At 33.7% G+C, this 19031-nt stretch overlaps 1 protein-coding gene, 1 non-coding gene and 2 pseudogenes across 3 annotated transcripts; all 4 read left to right on the forward strand.

Moving 5' to 3' along the window:
• The first annotated feature begins 376 nt into the window (after window positions 1–376).
• Window positions 377–477, forward strand: LOC125202951 (U6 spliceosomal RNA). Its single transcript, XR_007173276.1, has one exon. It is a non-coding gene; the product is annotated as a U6 spliceosomal RNA (small nuclear RNA).
• A 2170-nt stretch (window positions 478–2647) lies between these two features.
• Window positions 2648–5812, forward strand: LOC125188623 (bifunctional sesquiterpene synthase 1-like). The gene is made up of 7 exons (XM_089066031.1): window positions 2648–2778; window positions 3170–3434; window positions 3680–4061; window positions 4204–4422; window positions 4735–4873; window positions 5032–5280; window positions 5342–5812. Exons 1-7 carry the CDS (start codon window positions 2665–2667, stop codon window positions 5630–5632), a joined length of 1659 nt encoding a protein of 552 aa, XP_088922157.1. The 5' UTR covers window positions 2648–2664; the 3' UTR covers window positions 5633–5812.
• Window positions 5813–7520: 1708 nt separating this feature from the next.
• On the forward strand, window positions 7521–11865 carry LOC148931755 (bicyclogermacrene synthase-like; annotated as a pseudogene). Its single transcript, XR_016135940.1, has 7 exons — window positions 7521–7628; window positions 8610–8874; window positions 9329–9710; window positions 9865–10083; window positions 10380–10508; window positions 10648–10896; window positions 11382–11865. The product of XR_016135940.1 is annotated as a bicyclogermacrene synthase-like (transcript).
• An 866-nt stretch (window positions 11866–12731) lies between these two features.
• LOC148931756 (bifunctional sesquiterpene synthase 1-like) lies at window positions 12732–16954 on the forward strand (annotated as a pseudogene).
• The last annotated feature ends 2077 nt before the right edge of the window (window positions 16955–19031 follow it).

The raw sequence follows: 19031 nt of genomic DNA on the forward strand, positions 1-19031 counted from the left end.
TTTTTGGAATTAATCCTATGGCCTTATTGATGTTTTTTGTTGATCGTATTGACATTTCATGGTTGATGATCTAGGCCTTTAATTTGAATATCTAATGACTATTATTGAGTTGTAGTTATCAATTAAGCATTGAGTTAGCAATATAACATTCCCCTAGATGATGATATATAAGTTATGAAATAACTAATATATGAGTAGTATATTCATTAGAGACTGAGGTTTGAATACCAAGATATGAGTAGTATTTTTAAAAATAAATAAACTTCACAATCATCCTTTAAACATCTTGGACAAAAATATTAGAAAAAAATTGCATATGGTCAAGATGGAATATTGTATTCATGTGGATTTAGTTGAGAACTTGGATATATATTAAATCTATTTGGTGAAATCTAATAAAATTGGAACAATACACAGAATATTAGCATGACTCATTCACAAGATTACGTGCATAAATCAGAAAATATATTATTATTAATGATTAATTAAATTAAAAATATTAATTATATATAAGGTGGGCCTCTAATGGGCCGGTCCTGGACTGGGCCTGGGCCTAAGATAGGCCCTGGGCCTGAGTTTATAAAATGGCCCAGATGGAGCCCACTTCAACTATTGAGCCTAGCCCAGGCCTGTTTCGTTTCACTGATGGGCTGGGCCAGCCCGACCCAGTTGACAACTATACTGCTACTACTATTTTTTAACTAAAAAAAGATTTGTTGGTGAATTGGACAAGGCAAAAGATAAGAAAATTGCTAGAATATAGATATGATATTTTATTAAAGATTGACGTGGCGTTAATCCGAAATTTATATTGCAATTAAAATTTTGATCGATTTTTAGCCTCTAATAGCTGGATTATTGCCCCATGTCATCAACAAAATCTATCAAAATTATTTTATGATAATTTGGTAAAAGTAGTAATTTTTTCTGTTCCACCACATTTTTCTTATGTCGCATGTTGCTTTCCAAACGCCAAGACAAATATATACAGTACTTAAGGTATTTTTTTCATCATAGATAATCCAAAACATTAACATCTCGATCGGTAAATAGGTTATTATTATTGCATTGAAATTTTAACACATGGCATTTTGCAAAAGGAAGTCAAATTATATGTATAGACTTTCAAATAAACAAAGAAAATAGTGCTTAAGATTCGTTCAGTATCAGGGAATCAAAATTATGTTGGAAATTGGAATTGATATTAATTTGAAGTTATACTACTCCTCCGTTCTTAGAAAATAGTCCATTTCATTTTAATGCATGTCTGCTCAAATTAGTTTACTTATATTATTGATAAAAATAATTCCATGGAAATGGACCTATACTATATTGTGAATGCTTCAATCACTTTTTCTTTCTATCTATTATCTAATTTATTAATTCTCAATTTTTAAGGGACGGCAGAGGTATTATTTTCGGTTCGAAAGCATTTGCTTGGTGTTAAGTAATTATAAATTTGTGTTCTACTTTCCATTTTTTATATGTCAAAAATCAATCAAAATTTGATGACTTTTTACCCAATCTTTTAATTGTGTAAAAAATATTTTGAGTTGTTTGTGTGAGTGTATGCGTGTGTGTGCGAGTGTGCAATGTGTTATTGTATATGCAACGTTGTGTAGGTATTTGTATGTGCGCATGTGTAGTATGCAATGTGTTTTATATGCAGTGTGTATTGTATTGCATATAGTACGAGTGCAGTGTGAGTCAATGACAGACCCGGAAAATAGAATTCGCGGGGTCGAAACTATTAAATAAAAAACATATAAAATACTTATAAAATAATAAATAACTATTAGTTTAAAAAAATATAATATTTAAATTATTTTAAAATATGAAATTACAATGTAAGTAACATTACATTTTGTTATGCATTATAGTTAATTCTTATTTTCAAATATTTTATTTTAATTTGCGAGACATTATAAGTATAAATCTTTGTATCATTACTTTTTTAGTAGTATAATTTTATTTGCTATTCTACAAATATTATTCTTATTATTTGTATTTTAAATAAAAATAAAACTCAATAAAATAAATCAATGAAACATAATACTAACAACGAGTACACATTGATTAGTTTAATGAAATTAAATTAAAAACATAAAATAAATAACTTGGGGTTTTTTGCGGTCAAACGAGAAATTATGATCTATGCATAAAACTAAAATATATAATAAAATAATTTTACTAGCCGCCGCCTATGTAACAGCCTCCTCCTCCTCCTCCTTCTTCTTCTTCTTCTTCAAATTGTAGAAACGGAAGTATTTGAATTTATAATTCAATTATAAATCTAAATATTTTTATAATAAAGAATAACAGATTTGAAATTGACTTACTTTATTTGAAGTGTATATTCTTAATTCCATCGTACAAACAAATTGTTTTTAAAAAAATTGGCGGCGAATTTTAATGTTAAGGAGAACAATCTTATCAAAGTGAAACACGTTCATGTAGTTAGTGTCAAATAGATTCACTAAATCTATTGACCAAATCCAATAAATGTGACAGCCAACCAATCAATATATCGGCACCACTTAGTACACTAAAAAAATGTTCCATAGCAACACATTTCTGTCTATTTATAAAAGCCACATATACTTGAGATTTATGTCACAAGTTTGATAAAAGAAATAATTTAGTAGTATTCAAAACTATCACAAGATGGAGCACAAGAATCATATTGCTTCAATCACTACTTCTTCTCGACCTCTTGCAAATTTTCACCCAAATGTATGGGGAGATCGCTTCCTAGTCTACTCTCCACAACCATGCAAGGTAATATATTTTCGATACGAGATTTTATGTGTATTTTAATACTATCTTCACCATCGTCTATATAAGTTATACTATTAATCACAGTATAAGAGAGTTGGCAATGGTACAAAGTAAGTGTATGTCAATGTTATATGATGATACATATCCGTACTTTATGTTAATATGATATCGTATGTTATCAACACAAGTTATACGTACTTTAGTGATGGATACTCGAACTCCACGTTAGCATGATATTGTCTGTTTTGGACTAATCCCATCACATTTATTTTTTGTGACCAATTTTTGGACTAAGCCCATCATGGAGTATATTGTTTCAGTTTTTATTGTTCATCAACGTGGAATGAGTTTGCACGCCAACACGAATTTAATGAAATGTTGTGTGACATAGGATGGTGAGAAGGGATTGGTTGAGAAGCTAAAAGAGGAAGTGAAAGTAGAGCTTAAGGAGGCATCAAACGACATCATAGGGCTACTAAAATTGGTGGATGCAATACAAAGATTGGGCATTGAGTATCACTTTGAAGAGGAGATCGATCAAGCTATGCAAAAATTGTCCCAAAATTTTGAAGATTTTTGCAAAGACAAAGATGATTTATACATCAATGCTCTTGGTTTTCGCCTTTTGAGACAACATGGATACAAAATATCATGCAGTAAGTAATTATTTTCCTATTTTATTATTTATTTTTGAAATTTTGAGTTTAAGGTCTTGAAAATTCAAGTTCTTATACTATTTTGTTTTCATAACATCACTTTTCTCACTTTATGGATTTAATAAAGGTTGTTCCAAAATGAAAAATTGATATAGGACGAATGTAGTAGTATTCAATTTGTAGTTTGTATTTTGTACTCAATATTTCTAATTTTCTTTTAATTAAAATAATTTTTTTATGATAAGGTATATTCGAGAAATTTAAGGATGTCGTAAATGGAAGTACCAAGGCTCCCGACACAGCGGAGGGTATTATGGGAATCCTTGAATTTTTTGAGGCCACGCATCTGAGAATCAACGGTGAAGACATTCTGGATGACGGCTACGTTTCTAGTAGGAAGCTTCTAGAATCTTCTCTGCCGCTTCTGACCAATCCCGTAGCTAAACAAGTGGACCACGCGCTGCACCAATACTCAAAACGCAGGGGACTGCCACGTGTCGAGGCGAGGCACTTCATCTCCATCTACGGCCAATTTGACTCTCATAACCCAAAATTTCTCAAGCTTGCAAAGTTGAATTTCAATTTGCTTCAGGATATGCACAAAGAGGAGCTGAGTGAGCTTTATAGGTAAGCTGTTTTTTTGCTTTTACGTGACGAGAAACGCATCCTTAGGACTCTGTCGGGTTCACACGAGTTTAAAATTGTGAGTTAGTTAATTAGGTCTTGTGATTTTATTTATGTTGAGATTGTATTATTGATTTGTGGGTAGGTGGTGGAAAGATTTGGAGGTTCCGACAAAATTATTTTATGCGAGAGATCGAATGGTGGAGTGCTACTTTTGGATAATGGGAGTCTATTTCGAACCAAAATATGCTAAGGGCAGACAGATTACAACAAAAATGATTGCAATAGCATCGCTGTTTGATGATACCTTCGATGCCTATGCTACCTTTGAAGAGTTGGAGCTCTTCATGGTAGCGATTGAAAGGTTAGCTTTCTTAAATTAGAAATTATGCGAAATACTAAGACCATCAACAACGCATGTCATATGCTATTAAAAATTCTAAGTCGGACCGTAACTCTTCATCTCAAATTCTACGCCATGTCACAATTCCAACGACTTCATACCCAAATCACACTACAACTTAATTAGTCCTAGACTCATACCACCACAGGGGTCTAAGGCCCAGTCCCGGACCAGACCCCTACTTTTGCGGCCCAGTCCAAAAATCCCTATCCATACCGATGCACTAAGAGAAACATGGTTGACAATTAATGCTAGTCGATCTTGTGATTACAGGTGGAGCATGTCGTGTTTGGATGAAATTCCGGAATATATGAGAGGTTTTTACAAGGCACTATTGGAAGCCTTTGAAGATATTGAGGAATATATGATAAAAAAGGGGACTTTGTATCGCCTTGGCTATGGAATTGAAGCAGTAATTACTTAAACATAACTCCATTTTGAATTTGTTTGTGGAATTCAAATTCATAATATTGGTCTATCTTATCTTATGATTATAAAATGCATGAACATTCTTAGTCATACACATACACATTCAATACTAACAAAATGTTATTTTGTGGGCATGGATAGATGAAAGTGATGGCTCGAGACTATTTTACTGAGATTAAATGGAGGGAAGAAAAGTACAAACCGAAGAGCGAGGAGTACATGCATGTTGCAACGGCAAGCTCGGCTTATACTTCACTAATAATTTGCTCATTTCTTGGAATGGGAGATTGTGTGACAAAAGAAGCATTCGAATTCGTGCTATCTAAGCAAGATATTGTGAAAGCTACCTTAAATATTTGCAGGCTCACTGATGATATTGTGGGACATGAGGTAATTATTCTAATTGTCTAACATTTTATTTAATTTAGTATATAATTTATTTATTTTTCAGTTTGAGAGGAAAAGAGAGCACATACCATCTATGGTGGAGTGCTACAAAGAGGAGCATAACAGATCAAAGGAAGAAGCAGTTGATGAATTGCTTAAACGGATTGAGACAGCGTGGATGAATATAAACGAGGCCTTTCTCAAACCAACTAAAATTCCGACCCCTCTACTTACTCGTATTCTCAATTTCGCCCGTGTGATTGAGGTTATGTACAGCAAGGGCGATTGGTACACACATGTAGGTCCTGAAATGCAAAAGCTCATCACTCAACTTCTCATCGACCCCGTCTCGTGAAATGGGGCTGATTTTCGGGGCAGCACTGTGGGTGCCCTTACGTGACTCGTTTCGTGATGAATTAAAATAAATTATGTTGGTTATTTTTAAAGAGTGTACTCTACGTGCTAATTAAGTAACGTGTATATTAATAATGTAATGTATGTATTTGGTGATGTATTATGTAATAAAAGAGTGTTCTTTGTGTGGTAAAAATCAACGCCTTTTCCATTGTTTTAACACAAAAACAATCAACAATAATATTTCCGTGTTGGGACTCACAATTTTGACATGACACGAAAACACTTGAGTCCAGTCTTATCGTGGTAATGTTAGTATAAGCTTGACCAAATAAGGACATGGTAATTTCAGACTGAGTTCGAGTGGTACTTGGGTCAGATTTCAATAACCCATTAATTATTATTTTCATTCTTTATTAATTTTATATTAATTCAGAGTTAAAGTTAGGTTTTTATTTTCTCACTTTTCATATGCCACATGTATTCTTCCATTCCATGTCTTCACCACCTATTTCACAACCTACCATTACCGTCACGACCACCACCACCACTACCATTGCCGAGTCATATCTCTTTCATAACACTCATGAATCATTTCGTGTCATTATTGTGTGGTTCATGTTGTGTACTCATATTGGATTCTTGTCATTATATCATGTTCTTATCATATTGTGTCAACACGACTAATATCATGTAGTTAGCAAACTGCGAATTCATGTCGCGTGAGTGTATTGTGTGTGTTGTACGTAGTGTCTATTGTAAGTATATACTCCCTCTGTCCCTTAAATTTTGTCTCACTTTAATCGGGCTCGGATTTTAAGAAATGAAATAAAAAGTGAGTTGAAAAAGGTAGTGGAATGTGGGTCCTATTTTTATATGTTAGTTTTATAATAAAATGTGAGTTAGAATGAGTTAGTGGAATTTGAGGTCCACTAAAAAATGGTAAAAAGTGAAATGTGACAAATTTTGTGAGACGGACAAAAATGTAAAAATGTGACAAACTTTCAGGGATGGAGGGAGTAGTATGCATGCAATGCGAGTGTTGTGAGTGTGTCGTGTGCATTGTGTATGTAGTGTGTGTTTTGAGATATAGTACTCAAGTATGTAATTATTTAAAATTTTAAATATTTATATTAACTACTCCCTCCGTCCTATAATAGATGTCACACTTTCTTTTATAGTTTGTCCTACAAAAGATGCCACATTTCTTTTTTTTTTGGATAAAGCTCTCTTTCACATTAATTTAAATACACTAATTTTTTCTCTCTTTATCTAACACATAAAACAACATTTCTTGAAATCCTGTGCCATTGTCCAAGTATGACATCTATTATTGGAAGGAGGGAGCGTAAAATTAAAACATTAAAAGTGGAAGTATTCGAAACTGTAAAATCATAAATATAAATATTTTTATAATAAAAAATACTAACAGATTTACCACGTTTTTTACTCATAATGCCATGCAAGCAAACAAACTGTCTATGAAAAAATTGGCGGCGAATTTTAATGTTTGGCGGCGAATATTAATGTTTGGGAAACAATCTTATCAAAGTGAATCATGTGCATGTACTTAGTACAGACATAGATTCACCATATCTATTGAGCAAATCCAATAAATGTGAAAGCTAACTAATCTATACATCGGCGCAACTTAAGTAGCTAAAAAAATGTGCTTCATCCGACCTCGTTAGAAGTCTTATTTTGTAGCAGTAATTTTTTTCCTTGTCTCCATTAAAAGTTTTATTTTACTTTTAATATTTTTAGCAAGTGAATTCACATTAAAAGCTAACAAATTTCTGCCTATTTGTAGAAGCCACAAATAGTTGAGATTTATGTCACAAGTTGATAACAGAAAATAGTTCAATAATATTCAAACTATATATCACAAGATGAATCAAAATGTTGTTTCCCTCGCTACTTTTTCTCGACCTCTTGCAAATTATCACCCAAATGTATGGGGAGATCACTTCCTCGTCTACACTCCACAACCATGCAAGGTAGTAGTAATAAAATTTTTGATACCAGATTTTATTTATATTTTAATTCTACTATATTCACATTTATTAATATAAGTTATATGTACATATCAAATCACGGTACCAAAAAACAATGGTATAAATTAAGTACTATATGTTATCACTATTAATCCAATTTGAACTATACATTAGTATAATATCGTCTGTTTACACTGAACCCTTCACAATTTGATTTTATCCCTATGAGTACATATCAAATCACTGTATCAGTGAATTGATAATGGTAGAAATTACGTGTAGGCTATCAATGCAAGTTATACGTAATTCAGTGGTACACATCCAACTCTATATTAATTAGGGGTGGGTCGATACGATATATCGTATCGAAAACGTTGTATCGTGTATCGTATCGAAAATATCGATATGAAAGAATTTCATATCGTTATCGTATCGAAAGTTTCGATATAAAAAAATTTCGTATCGTTATCGTATCGATATTTCGATATATCGTACCGAAATTCGATATATCGTTAAATATCGATATATATCGAAAATTTCGATATATTTCGATATATATCGATATATATCGAAAATAAAATATCGATATATCGAAAATTTTCGATATCTATCGTATTTTCGATATAAAACGATATATCGCGATATAAGGAAATTCATATCGTTATCGTATCGAAAACTTACGATACGATATCGTATCGTATCGAAAATTACGATATATCGAAAATTCGATAATTTTTCGATATTTTTCAATACAATATGAGCGATATATCATTTTTCGGTATTTTTCCCCAGCCCTAATATTAATAGTATGATATTGTCTGCTTTGAGCTAAGTTCTTCGTGATTTTGTTTTTGGGTAATTCCAAAAAGTCTTATACTAGTAGAACTGATGAAACCTTTGTATATTGTTTCAACTTTTGTTGTTAATCGACGTGGAATGGGTTTGCACCACAACATGAATTTAATGAAATGTTGTGTGACATAGGCTGGTGAAAAGGAATTGGTGGAGAAGCTGAAGGATGAAGTGAAAGGAGAGCTAAAGAAGGCATCAAACGACGTCGTAGGGCTACTGAAATTGGTGGATGCAATACAAAGATTGGGCATTGAGTATCACTTTGAAGAGGAGATCGATCAAGCTCTGCAAAATTTGTCCCAAATCTTTGAAGAGTTTTGCAAAGACAAAGATGATTTATACATCAATGCTCTTGGTTTTCGCCTTTTGAGACAACATGGATACAAAATATCATGTAGTAAGTAATTAATTTTTTTATTTTACCCTTCATTTTCTAAATCTTGAGTTTAGCTAGGATCTTGAGATTTCAAGTTCTATTATTTTGTTTTCATAACATCAGCTTTTGCACAAGTATTTCAAGAAAAATTGATTTGCTCTACACGGGACGGAGGAAATATTTAATTTGTATTCCTCCGCCCGCCAAGAAATATCATTTCACTTTTACTATTTTTGGTAAGTGGACTTATATTCCACTAATTTAATTAACTCATATTTTATTATAAAATTATTATATACAAGTAGAATCCACGTTCAACTAACTTTGTCTATCAATTTTTCTTCACAATGTCAGTTTCTTAAAACCCGAGCTGGTCAAGTATGAGACATTTATTAATGATTGGAGAGATTAGTTTTTATTTTTTACTAGTATATTTTGAATTTTCTTCTAATTCAATTTACTTTTTTATGATAAGGTATATTCGAGAGATTTAAGGATGTCGTAAAAGTCAATTCCAAGGCTCCCGACACAGCAGAGGGTATTTTGGGAATCCTGGAATTTTTCGAGGCCACACATCTGAGAGTCAAAGGCGAAGACATTCTTGATGACGGCTACGTTTCTAGTCGGAAGCTTCTAGAATCTTCTCTGCCACTTCTGACCAATCCCGTTGCTGAACAAGTGGACCACGCGCTTCACCAATACTCGAAACGCAGGGGACTACCACGTGTCGAGGCGAGGCACTTCATCTCCATCTACGCCCAATTTGACTCTCATAACCCAAAACTTCTCAAGCTTGCAAAGTTGGATTTCAACATGCTGCAGGATATGCACAAAGAGGAGCTGAGTGAGCTTTATAGGTGAGTTGTTTTCGCTTTCACGAGACAAAAACGCATCCTTAGGTCCTTGTACTTTCGGGTTCACATGAGTTCAAAAATGCAAGTTAATTACATCTTGTGATTTTATTTACGTTGATATTATATGTTGTTGATTTTATTGTTGATTTGTGGGCAGGTGGTGGAAAGATTTGGAGGTTCCAACAAAGTTATTTTATGCGAGAGATCGAATGGTGGAGTGCTACTTTTGGATATTGGGGGCCTATTTCGAGCCAAAATATGCTAAGGCTAGACACATTACAACCAAATTGCTTGCATTTGCATCGCTCGTTGATGATACCTTCGATGCCTATGCTACTTTTGAAGAATTGAAGCTCTTCATGGTAGCAATTGAAAGGTCTGATATCTTAAAGTATAAATTATGTGAAATACTAAGACCATCAATAACACAGGCTACATATTAAACCCTGAATCAGACCATGTCACAATCCCAACAACTTCATATCCCAAATCACACTATGACTTAATTAGTCCTAGACTCATACCGCCAGAGGGGTCTAAGGCCCAGTCCCGGACCGGACCCCTACTTTTGTGGCTTGACCCAAAAAATCCGTACCCTTATCGATGCTCTAAGAGCAACATAGTTGAAAATGGAATTCAAATTCATAATGCTAGTCGATCTTATGATTGCAGGTGGAGCATGTCATGTGTGGATGAAATTCCGGAATATATGAGAGGTTTCTCTTGGAAGCCTTTGAAGAATTTGAGGAATATATGACCAAAGAGGGAACTTTGTATTGCCTTGACTATGGAATTGAAGCAGTAATTTAACATCGGTCTATCTTATCTTATGATTACAAAATGCACAATCAATCTGAACTATTTTTTCTATGTTCGCCCCAATTAACATACTTTATTGAGTATAACATATATAAATATAATAATTTGTGGTTATGAGCAGGTGAAAGTCATGGCTCGAAACTTTTTTGCTGAGATTAAATGGAGGGAAGAAAAGTACAAACCAAAGAGCGAGGAGTACATGCAGGTTGCAACGGCTAGCTCGGCTTATACTTCACTAATAATTTTCTCATTTCTTGGAATGGGAGATTGTGTCACAAAAGAAGCATTCGATTTCGTTCTATCTGAGCCAGATGTTGTGAAATCTGCCTTAAATATTTGCAGGCTGACTGATGATATTGTGGGACATGAGGTAATTATTCTAATTGTCTACTTTAATTAATTAATTAATTAATTTATTTATTTATGTGTTTGGTGAATTATTAGTTCAATCTTAGATCTTTTATCGAAGAATAGAGGAGTGTGATGTATCTATTATCTTATCTCATCTTTCCAGCCATATTATGTGATATTAATACATTAATTAATTGCTTCATTTTAGTATTAATACATGCAATCAAAATGGTATATTGACTATATAGGAGTATAGTTTACAAGATCATTCTTAGTCTTAATATTAGGACATTGTTCGAAAAACTCTAGATGTTGTTAGATCGAGTTCCAACCTCGTTGTTCAGAAAACCATCTCGAACCAAAATCAAACTTCATTGACTCATTGATCACCCCTAGCCAAGTCCATTCTTAAAGCATCAATATAGTTTTACTCAAAATCAAAATTCAAAAACTTAACTTCTTTCATTTCATTAATAGTATTATATACTTTTATTTATTTTTTAGTTTGAGAGGAAAAGAGAGCACATACCTTCTATGGTGGAGTGTTACATAGAGGAGAATAACATATCAGAGCCAGAAGCTGTTGATGAATTGCTAAAACGGATTGAGACAGCATGGAAGCTCATAAACGAGGCCTTTCTCAAACCAACTAAAATTCCGACCCCTCCACTTTCCCGTATTCTCAATTTCGCCCATGTAATTGAGGTTATTTACAGTAAGGGCGATTGGTACACACATGTAGGTCCTGAAATGCAAAAGCTCGTCACTCAACTTCTCATTGACCCCGTCTCGTGAAATGGGGCTGATTTTCGGGGCAGCACTGTGGGTGCCCTTACGGTGCCTCGTGTCGTGTTGAATTAAAATAAATTATGTTGATCTTGGAATAATGTGTAATCTATGTGCTAATGTGTATACTAATCATGTAATGTATGCATTTGGTGATGTATTATGTATACTGATCTATTTATTAAAAGAGTGTTCTTTATTATGTGGTAAACATAAAACAATCAACAATAATAATTCGTGTTAGGAGTCACACTTTTGACACGACAAGAAAACACTTGAGTGTCAGTCTTGTCGTTAGATTGTTAGTATAAGCTCGACCCAATAAAGACATGATAATTTCATACTGTGTTCGAGTTGTACTCAGGACAGATTCCTATAACCCATTTATTATTATTTTCATTCTTTTTTAATGTTATATTATTTCAGTGTTAAAGTTAGGTTTTTATTTTCTCACTTTTCATATGCCACATGTATTCTTCCATTCCATATCTTCACCGCCCATTTCACAAGTCACAACTTTGTGTAGCTCTATATTCCTTACCTTTATCGTCACGACGACCACCACCACTTGCGAGTCATGTCTCCTTCGTAACACGCATGAATCATTTCGTGTCATTATCATGTGGTTGTAGCATACTCGTGTTTGATTCTTGTCATAAATCGTGTTGTTATCGTATTGTGTCGTTAGCGCGTGAATGTTGTGAGTGTGTTGTGTGCATTGTGTATGCACTGTGTTTTAAGATATGCTCAAGTTTATAATTATTCAAAAGTTAAATATAGATATTGATTATAAACTTCAAACTTTAGAAGTGGAAGTATTTGAAATTATAATTCAATTATAAATCTAAACTTTGTAATAAAAAATACATCATACTTCCACGAAAAATAGTCCTATATATTTTGCGATTTTGGAGTGTCCAAAAAAATACTAGTCTCATTTCAAAAATGAAAATTTTCTCTTATACTTTACCCCTTTTTCTTATTCTCTCTCTCTCTCTTCTTTTTTTTTTTTTTAATTTTTATTTTATTTTATCAATTTCTCATTAAAACCCACAATGACGGACCCAGATGGGGTCGAGCGACCCCACCGTTGCCCGCCGAGAGCTGCCTAAAACTCCATTAAAGGACCTCCGAGATCTGGTGCAACTCCACCTTCGACCCCACAGAGCTCCACCTTGACGCCAAGAGACAGATCTCCACCGCAATTCTTCATCCTTTCCGGGAAATAAAAGAGATAGGGAATAACAATTGAAGAGAATAGATGAGAGAGACGGAGAGGAAAAGGAGAGGTCGACGCTGTGGAAAGAACGATGGAGAAGAAGACTGCTCTAATTGTTACTACTACTCTTGTATGAAATGAGCCAAACAATTGGGCCTACTCTAAAAAAGTTACTAGATTAAAATAAGTTAATAGATAAATTAAGAGTAGTTATAATTATAATGTTCATTATATTAATGATAATTTCATTTTATTTTATCTAACTTTTATTTGTAAAATTATTGATAAACATTTTATAGATAACTTCAAAAACAAAAATTTAAGCTATAAAATAAACTATTTAAAGTAAATATTTTTAAAAAATATAATTATTTAAATATTATATTAATTATGATTTTCTATTATATTCGACCCCACGAGTTTCAACTCCTGCGTCCGTCATTGACCCACATCATCCACAAATAAAACTATTTTTTGTTGACGGAGGAAGTAAGAGATTTGAAATTGACCACTTTATTTCATCTCTATACTCATAATGCCATATAGCAGACAAATTGTTTATAAAATATTTGGCGAAGAATATTAATATTTGGCGGCGAATATTATTTTTTATCAAAGTAAACACGTAGATTCACTATATGACAATATCTATTGATGAGCAAATCCAATAAATGTGACAGCTGACTAATCTATGTATCGGCGCTACCTAAATACAGTAGTTAAAACTTAAAGCCTCATATAGTTGAGATTTACTTGTCACAAAAGTTGCTAAAAGAAAATAGTTCAATATTATTCAAACTAAGATAAATCATATTGCTTCAGTCACTGCTTTTTCTCGACCTCTTGCAAATTATCATCCAAATGTATGGGGAGATCGCTTCCTCGTCTACACTCCACAACCATACCAGGTAATAAATTTTCGATATGAGAGTTTATGTATATTTTAATACTACTACATTCACATTTATTGATATAAGTTATAATCACGGTACCGGAAAACTAAGGTATAAATTAAGTGTATGTTATCACTATTATTTCGATCTGAACTCTACATTAGTATGATATCGTCTGTTTTAGACCAAACTATTCACAATTTGATTTGATCACTAATTGAGTACATATCAAATCACTGTATCAGGGAATTAATAATGATAGAAATTAAGTGTATGTTATCAATGCAAGTTATATGTAGTGTAGTTAGGTGGTACACATCCAAACTCTATATTAGTAGTATGATATTGTCTGCTTTGAGCTAAGTTCTTGTAGAACTGATGAAAAATTTATATATTGTTTCAACTTTTGTTGTTCATCAACGTGGAATGGGTTTGCACCCCAACATGAATTTAATAAAATCTTCTGTGACATATATAGGCTGGTGAAAAGGAATTGGTGGAGAAACTGAAGGATGAAGTGAAAGGAGAGCTAAAGAAGGCATCAAACGACGTCGTAGGGATACTGAAATTGGTGGATGCAATACAAAGATTGGGCATTGAGTATCACTTTGAAGAGGAGATAGATCAAGTTCTGCAAAATTTGTCCCAAATCTTTGAAGAGTTTTGCAAAGACAAAGATGATTTATACATCAACGCTCTTGGTTTTCGTCTATTGAGACAACATGGATACAGAATATCATGCAGTAAGTAATTAATTTTCTTATTTTACCATTCATTTTCTAAATCTTGAGTTTAGGATCTTGAGATTTCAAGTTCTTCAACTATTTTGTCTTCATAACATCATCTTTTGTATAATCTATATTATGTCCCACTTTGAGACGTATAATTGCTACTCCTATTTGATAATGGTACAAATTAAGAATTTGTGAAATGAGTTTATAAAATCATAGGAGTAGTTTATTTACCAAAAATGGTAGTAAAATATAATGACATTTAATAAAAGATAGTTCTAAATATGGAAAATTGAGAGAAGTATTTAATTTGTACTGGAATGTTTCATTTATTCTTTTTCTTTCGTCCGCCAATAAATATATAATTTCACTTTTACTATTTTAGATAACTAGACCCTATATTCCACTACCTTATTTCATTCACATTTCATTATTTTTTCTATCAATTTATTCCTTCACAATGTCAAAAAATTTCTTAAAATCAGAGGCGGTCAACTATGAGACATTTATTCATGGACGGAGGAAGAAGTATATTTTTAATTTTCTTTTAATTCAAATTATTTTTTTATGATAAGGCTTGTTCGAGAAATTTAAGGATGTCGTAAACGTCAATTCCAAGGCTCCCGACACAGCGGAGGGTATTTTGGGAATCTTAGAATTTTTCGAGGCCACGCATCTGAGAGTCAACGGTGAAGACATTCTTGATGACAGCTACGTTTCTAGTCGGAAGCTTCTAGAATCTTCTTTGCTGCTTCTGACCAATCCCGTTGCTGAACAAGTGGACCACGCACTACACAAATACTCGATCCGCAGGGGACTGCCCGTGTCGAGGCGAGGCACTACATCTCCATCTACGCCCAATTTGACTCTCATCATCCTAAACTGCTCAAGCTTGCAAAGTTGGATTTCAACATGCTGCAGGATATGCACAAAGAGGAGCTCAGTGAGCTTTATAGGTGAGTTGTTTTCGCTTTTACGAGATAAAGAAATGCATCCTTAGGTCCTTGTACTTTTGGGTTCACATGAGTTCAAAAATGCAAGGTAATTACGTCTTGTGATTTTATTTATGTTGATATTATATATTGTTGATATTATCGTTGATTTGTGAGTAGGTGGTGGAAAGATTTGGAGGTTCCAACAAAATTATTTTATGCGAGAGATCGAATGGTGGAGTGTTATTTTTGGATAATGGGAGTGTATTTCGAACCAAAATATGCTAAGGGTAGACATATTACAACCAAAATGATTGCAATAGCATCGCTGTTTGATGATACCTTTGACGCATATGCTACTTTTGAAGAATTGGAGCACTTCATGGTAGCAATTGAAAGGTTAAATTTCTTAAACTAGAAATTATGCGAAAAAAATACTAAGAATTGCATGCCATATAATCAGACCACAACTCGTCCTCTCAAATTCTATGCCATGTCATAATTCCAACAACTTCATATACCAAATCATACGCCAAAGGGGTCTAAGGCCTAGTCCCCTTTGGCCCGACCTAAAAATCCCTACCTTTACTGATGCGCTAAGAGAATCATAGTTGACAATGGAACTCAAATTCATAATGCTAGTCGATCATATGATTGCAGGTGGAGCATGTCGTGTTTGGACGAACTTCCGGAATATATGAGAGGTTTTTACAAGGCGCTATTAGAAGCCTTTGAAGATATTGAGGAATATATGATCAGAAAGGGGACTTTGTATCGCCTTGACTATGGAATCGAAGCAGTAATTAATAACACATAACTCCCTTTTGAATTTTGTTGGTGGAATTCAAACTCATAATATTGGTCGATGTTATCTTATAATTACAAAATGTTATTTTGTGGGCATGGGCAGATTAAAGTGATGGCTAGAGACTATTTTACTGAGATTAAATGGAGGGAAGAAAAGTACAAACCGAAGAGCGAGGAGTACATGCATGTTGCAACGGCTAGCTCGGCTTATACTTCACTAATAATTTGCTCATTTCTTGGAATGGGAGATTGTGTGACAAAAGAAGCATTCGAATTCGTGCTATCTTTTGCAAGATATTGTGAAAGCTACCTTAAATATTTGCAGGCTCACTGATGATATTGTGGGACATGAGGTAATTATTTTAACTGTCTTACATTTTTATTTAATTTAGTAATATAATTTTATTTATTTTTCAAGTTTGAGAGGAAAAGAGAGCACATACCATCTATGGTGGAGTGCTACACAGAGGAGTATAACAAATCAAAGGAAGAAGCTGTTGATGAATTGCTAAAACGGATTGAGACAACATGGAAGCTCATAAACGAGGCCTTTCTCAAACCAACTAAAATTCCGACCCCTCTACTTACCCGTATTCTCAATTTCGCCCGTGTAATTGAGGTTATTTACAGCAAGGGCGATTGGTACACACATGTAGGTCCTGAAATGCAAAAGCTCATCACTCAACTTCTCATCGACCCTGTCCCGTGAAATTGGGCTGATTTTCGGGGCAGTACCGTGGATGCCCTTATGGTGACTCGTTTCGCGTTGAATTAAAATAACTTAAGTAGGTTTTTTAAAGGAATGTACTTTACGTTCTAATTAATGTGTATATTAATAAGTAAAAGAGTGTTCTTTGTGTGGTAAAAATTACAATGTACTCCGGTGGTTCTCCGGGGACGGCGGTGGGGTCGGCCGACCCCGCGCGATCCCACCTGCATCCGCCGCTGCGACTAAGATTATGTCGTTTGCGAACTGCGAATTCATGTCGCGTGAGTGTATTGTGTGCGTTTTGCATAGTGTGTATTGTAGTATATACTTCATCCGTCCCTTAAATTTTGTCGCACTTTGATCGAACACATGTTTTAAGAAATGTAGCGGAAAGTAAGTTGAAAAAGTTAATGTGAGTCCTATTTTTATGATGCAGTCCGGACGTAGAAATCGGGCTAAAACCTGCGGCCTCAGAATCAGAGGTGGACCTACATGGGGATATGGGGGTTCCTTGGAACCCCCACCCATTTTGCTATTTACTATATTATGTATAATTAGCTATTGTTTTTCAAGTTATTAGTTAGCCCAGTTGGTTGGTAGTTTGGCCATGCAACCACTTGGTTATGCGTTCTAATTCCCCAGCTGGCATTTAATTGTTGAATTTTAAATATGAGCCCTTTAGTTGATTTCTACTCCTTTGGTCCCACTACAATTTTTTATCTCTTTCCAATTGTGAGTAATTTTTTCACCTTGACATCCAAAGCAAAAAATGTGGGCTAGAATTAAAAAAGTAAAAGCATAATAGAAATCAAATAAAAATACTCCTTCAATCCACGAAAATAATCTTATTTTAAAAATAGAAACTTTTTTTCATGCTTTACCCACTTTTTCACCTTTTCTCTCTTACTTTTTTATTTTCCCTCTTCTCCTTTATCTATTTTTTCTCTCCTCTCTCTTACTTTCATCCACAAATGAGACTATTTTTTATGGACCGAGGGAATATAAAATGTAACCGATAAATACGAAGCAAGAACACGAGAAAAATGCATCTCAAACTATTCATCTCTCTCGCAGCTTTGAAATGTCTCTGGTTGTTTCTATAATCGTCGACACTAAAAAATGTGCAACTATTGTTAATATAATTTGGACCCCCAGTATAAAAATCCTTCGTCCGCCACTGGTCAGAATGACTTGAAATTCGCACGGTGCTTGTGAAAGGCGATTTGGAATCGAACTCATCATAAATATAAATATTTTTATAATAAAAAAAACAGGTTTACCACGTTTTTCAAGTCTATACTCTTAATGCCATGGTAGCAAACAAAGTGTTTATGAAAAAATTGGCGGCGAATTTTAATGTTTGGCGGCGAATATTAACGTTTGGGAACTGGGAAGCTATCTTAATAAAGTGAAACATGTGCATGTACTAAGTAGTTAGTAGAGTATGACATAGAGATAGATTCACCATATCTATATCGGCGCTACTTAAGTAGTTAATAAAATGTGCTTCATCCGAGGAAGTTAGATTCGAAGTCTTATATTGTTTTATTCTATCTTCATTAAAAATTTTATTTTACTTAACATTTTATGCAAGTGAACTCCACATTTTAGTAATCACTCTATTCATATTTATTACAAAATCTATATATAAGAGTTACTTCCTCCATATATTGAAGATGACTTACTTTTTTTAGTTTGTCCCAATCAAGAGACTCATTACCTAAAATAGAAACACTTTTATATCTACTTTATTCCCTCTTTCACTTTATTCTCTCCGTTTAACACACTAAATAAAATTGTACTTCCTCCGTCCCTTTGTAGCAGATGCATATCTTTTCGATACGGGATTTAAGAAAAATAGTTTTAAATGAGTTAAGTAAAAAGAGAATAACGTAGAAAGAAACAAGATAGACACATGAAGAAAGATTAAAGTAAGAGGGAGTATTTTCCTTCCGTTTAACAAGATGACCCCTTCCTTGGACGACAGAAGGAAGTACTTTCCCAGCAACAAATTTATGTCTATTTATAGAAGCCACATGTAGTTGAGATTTATGCCACAAGTTGCTAAATAAAAACA

Source organism: Salvia hispanica, chromosome 2 (assembly GCF_029641045.1).
Source record: "Salvia hispanica isolate PSC_SH4W2 chromosome 2, Shi_PSC_v1, whole genome shotgun sequence".
In the NCBI taxonomy this organism is placed as follows: domain Eukaryota; kingdom Viridiplantae; phylum Streptophyta; class Magnoliopsida; order Lamiales; family Lamiaceae; genus Salvia; species Salvia hispanica.

Bases quoted from the DNA above. Each gene is read 5' to 3' on its own strand.
- LOC125188623 (XM_089066031.1), top strand. From the start codon at position 2,665: ATGGAGCACAAGAATCATATTGCTTCAATCACTACTTCTTCTCGACCT. The intron at 4,423-4,734 runs GTTAGCTTTCTT...TTGTGATTACAG, and splicing joins TTCATGGTAGCGATTGAAAG to GTGGAGCATGTCGTGTTTGG. The intron at 5,281-5,341 runs GTAATTATTCTA...TTTATTTTTCAG, and splicing joins ATGATATTGTGGGACATGAG to TTTGAGAGGAAAAGAGAGCA.